Source organism: Antrostomus carolinensis, unplaced genomic scaffold, assembly GCF_000700745.2.
Source record: "Antrostomus carolinensis isolate BGI_N321 unplaced genomic scaffold, ASM70074v2 scaffold28716, whole genome shotgun sequence".
In the NCBI taxonomy this organism is placed as follows: domain Eukaryota; kingdom Metazoa; phylum Chordata; class Aves; order Caprimulgiformes; family Caprimulgidae; genus Antrostomus; species Antrostomus carolinensis.
The window spans coordinates 1-2,886 of record NW_010324367.1 but is presented as its reverse complement, the minus strand read 5'-3'; the positions used below and the strand labels follow the sequence as shown (position 1 = coordinate 2,886).

Here is a 2,886-nt window from a genome sequence, read left to right as displayed (position 1 = left end):
CCTCGTTTGTTTGTTTGTGCGGGTTTTCTTCTCTCCTTCACAAGTATAAAAGTCCCCGAGTACAGCTGCAAACTCCATCCACCCTGAGACCTGAGCGCTACGGGGTAAAGCAAAGCTGGGGAAAAGGGGTGAAAGCAGCTCCCCAAAACGCTGGGAAGACCCCTTCCCAAAATATAAATGTCCTGCCTTTTGCAACCAGCTTAATCCCTCCGTGAGTGACAACCCCGCGCTGCCACCGAGGATGTGCGGTACCCGCGATGCAAGCGGGTACCAGGGGAGGGGGAACCTCCCTCCACCCCTGCCCTGCTCCTCCGAGCCCCCCACGAACCAGGCCAGCCTCATCAGCTATGTTTTCTCTTTATTGTTTGATATATTTATGTACCACATTATATGTTAAAGATAGATTTTTTTTTTTTTCTGATATACATTTTTCATCTTATTTACCACAATGACACCACACGGACATTGGAAACAGCTCCACGGATCTGGTAGATTGCACAGAATGAATTGTGTCGTAGTTTTGTTTCTGAATCCTGAACGACGTCAAATCCAACAATTTATTTTTTTTTTTTAACTTTTCATAATTTAGAAATAATTGTTAAAACAAACCAAAATCAAAGTCACCGAGAAGTGGACTCCACGTCTGCAATTTGCAACCAGAGGCAAAATATTGTAATCGATGGGAAGCACCGTTCCTCGGTGTGAATCCGGATGGAAGAATTAAGCAGTCCTGACATCTACGTGACTACGGTGTAAACATTGCAGGTAACTGGCATCACTGGTCATCAGCCAACTGCTTGGACTTGGGCTGGTCATACAATCCAAGTCTCATCTACATCCATCTCACACAATGTAAAATGAAAGCCCCTTGCTCCCAGCACCCACAACTGGTTTCCTTCCATCTCAAGCACAGTAACCCAATCCCAGCGGATCCGGCACCTGTGTTTCAGCTCCCGAAACACTGAATTGCATATCTGTAAGGGGGGGGTATCGAACACTGCGACTGTTTCCCAACACATCATTTGTTGGGGGGGGGGAGCCAAGCTTCAGGCAACGAGTGAGGACATAGGGGTGGGGCACCAGATAATTTCCTTCCAAAAATTCTAAATAACAAAAAATATATATTTAAATCTTAGCTTATTTAAAAAGACAGCAGGGCAAACACTTTAATCTCTTCTTAGTTCCTTTAATTTGCAGATTCTATCACATAGAATTTGTTGGATGCACGTAACGAAAATAATGACTCTTTCCATTAAAGGGATGCAGAATTATTTGGCTATGCGGATATTCGATGCAATTCTCTTACTGCAACCAGCTCTGACCCCTCCTTAGTCTTCAGCATTGGTTCTGAAAGCCTCTATGAGGCCTTCTAAAGAGTGGATGAACCCAGAGACGCTGCAGATACCCCCTATAACGAAAATGGCCACATCAAAGAAGACATGGTGCCACAAGAGCTTCCTCCACAAGAGTTTGAGGTGGAAAAGACTGGGGAGCAGGAAGCAGAGCCCTGCACCTGTGAGGCTCCCAGTAAGACCCATCAAGAGGGCAAAATGTGGGACATAGATAGCCATGAGCAGGGTGAACACTACCAGGGCACACCTGAGGGTGAGTCCCCAGGATTTGAGCCGCCCATCACCCCCGTAGCAGTTGGGGAAGAATGCCCTGTTTCCATCTTGGAAAAGGGACCGCTCCAGCACTTCCACAGCCGCAAAGAACGGCAAGGGGTAGGAGAGCAAGGCTTTGGCCACCAAGAAAATGTTGACTACTGCCCTAATGGTGGATGGCAAGTTGTCTGTAATGACTTCCTTGGTCTCATCAGCCCAGGTCAGATAAGCAACCAAGGCAAAGAGTCCCTTAAGGATGCAAGCTGCTATGTGAGTCCAGTTCATCATGCAATGAAACTCCTTGGGGTTCTGCATATTCCCCTCCAAGGAAGGCAGAAAGATCTGCGAGGTGTAGCTGAAGACAATAATGCCAATGGAGATGGGAAACTTCTTCACATCAATGTAAAACTTGACTTTGTCCCAGGCCCAGTCGTGTGCCCTGGAGAGGCAGTAGGCGATCACCAAGATGTTGATGACAAAGTGGGCTAATGTGCAGAGCAAGCTGAACTTGGAGACTGCCTTGAGGTTCTTCAAGAACGCACAAGGCAGGAGCACTGCCGTGGCAATGATGGACCACGACTTCTGGGAGACGGGCAAGTTGGGGAAGCTGTTGTACATCAGGTTCCCACTGACCACTACATAGAGAATGCAAGTCATGACCAGTTCAATGATCTGAGCCACGTTCACAATTCTGCCTCCGAGGGTGGGGAAGCGGGGCGCGCAGCACGCGTTCGCTATGTCCACGTAGGAGTCTCTCACCCTGACTATCTCCCCATCCTCATTCTCTTCATACAGACAGGCAATAAGGATTTTCCCAGTGTAGCAGCAAACCACTGCAGCGAAAATTATTAAAAAGAGTCCTAGGTATCCACCATGAAGGATGGCATAGGGCAGGCCCAGGACAAACATCCCCTGGAAAGAGACAAAATGGAAACCGTGTTGCTCGTCTGACGGAGGACACCGCAGGCGCCCGGGCCCGGGCACACGCAGCCGCACAGTCGCAGTCACACGTGCGGTCCCACACCATCACGCCCACACCATGGCTCACACGGTCACGCCATCGCCCACGCGCCATCACACAGCCCCCCCCTTCGCTCTGACGTAGCACTCCCCTCACTCACACACACATCCTCACTCACACCCGCATCATCTCACCTCGCCACACCCAAAACCAGTGAGGACAGTTTTGGTGCCCAGGCTCTGCTCTCTCTATCCCCAGCACCTCTCAGTGCCCCAAGACCCCCCAGAGCTGGGGACCCCCAGAGGGACCAGTCAGGGACCC

At 49.8% G+C, this 2,886-nt stretch overlaps 1 protein-coding gene across 1 annotated transcript; it reads right to left on the bottom strand.

The window, feature by feature from the left end:
• Nucleotides 1–928: 928 nt before the first annotated feature.
• SLC32A1 (solute carrier family 32 member 1) lies at nt 929–2,516 on the bottom strand (the record flags this gene model as incomplete). Its single annotated transcript, XM_010170926.1, has 1 exon — nt 929–2,516. A coding segment is annotated over one exon (1,188 nt), but the record flags the coding sequence as incomplete, so codon positions are not given.
• Nucleotides 2,517–2,886: the final 370 nt, after the last annotated feature.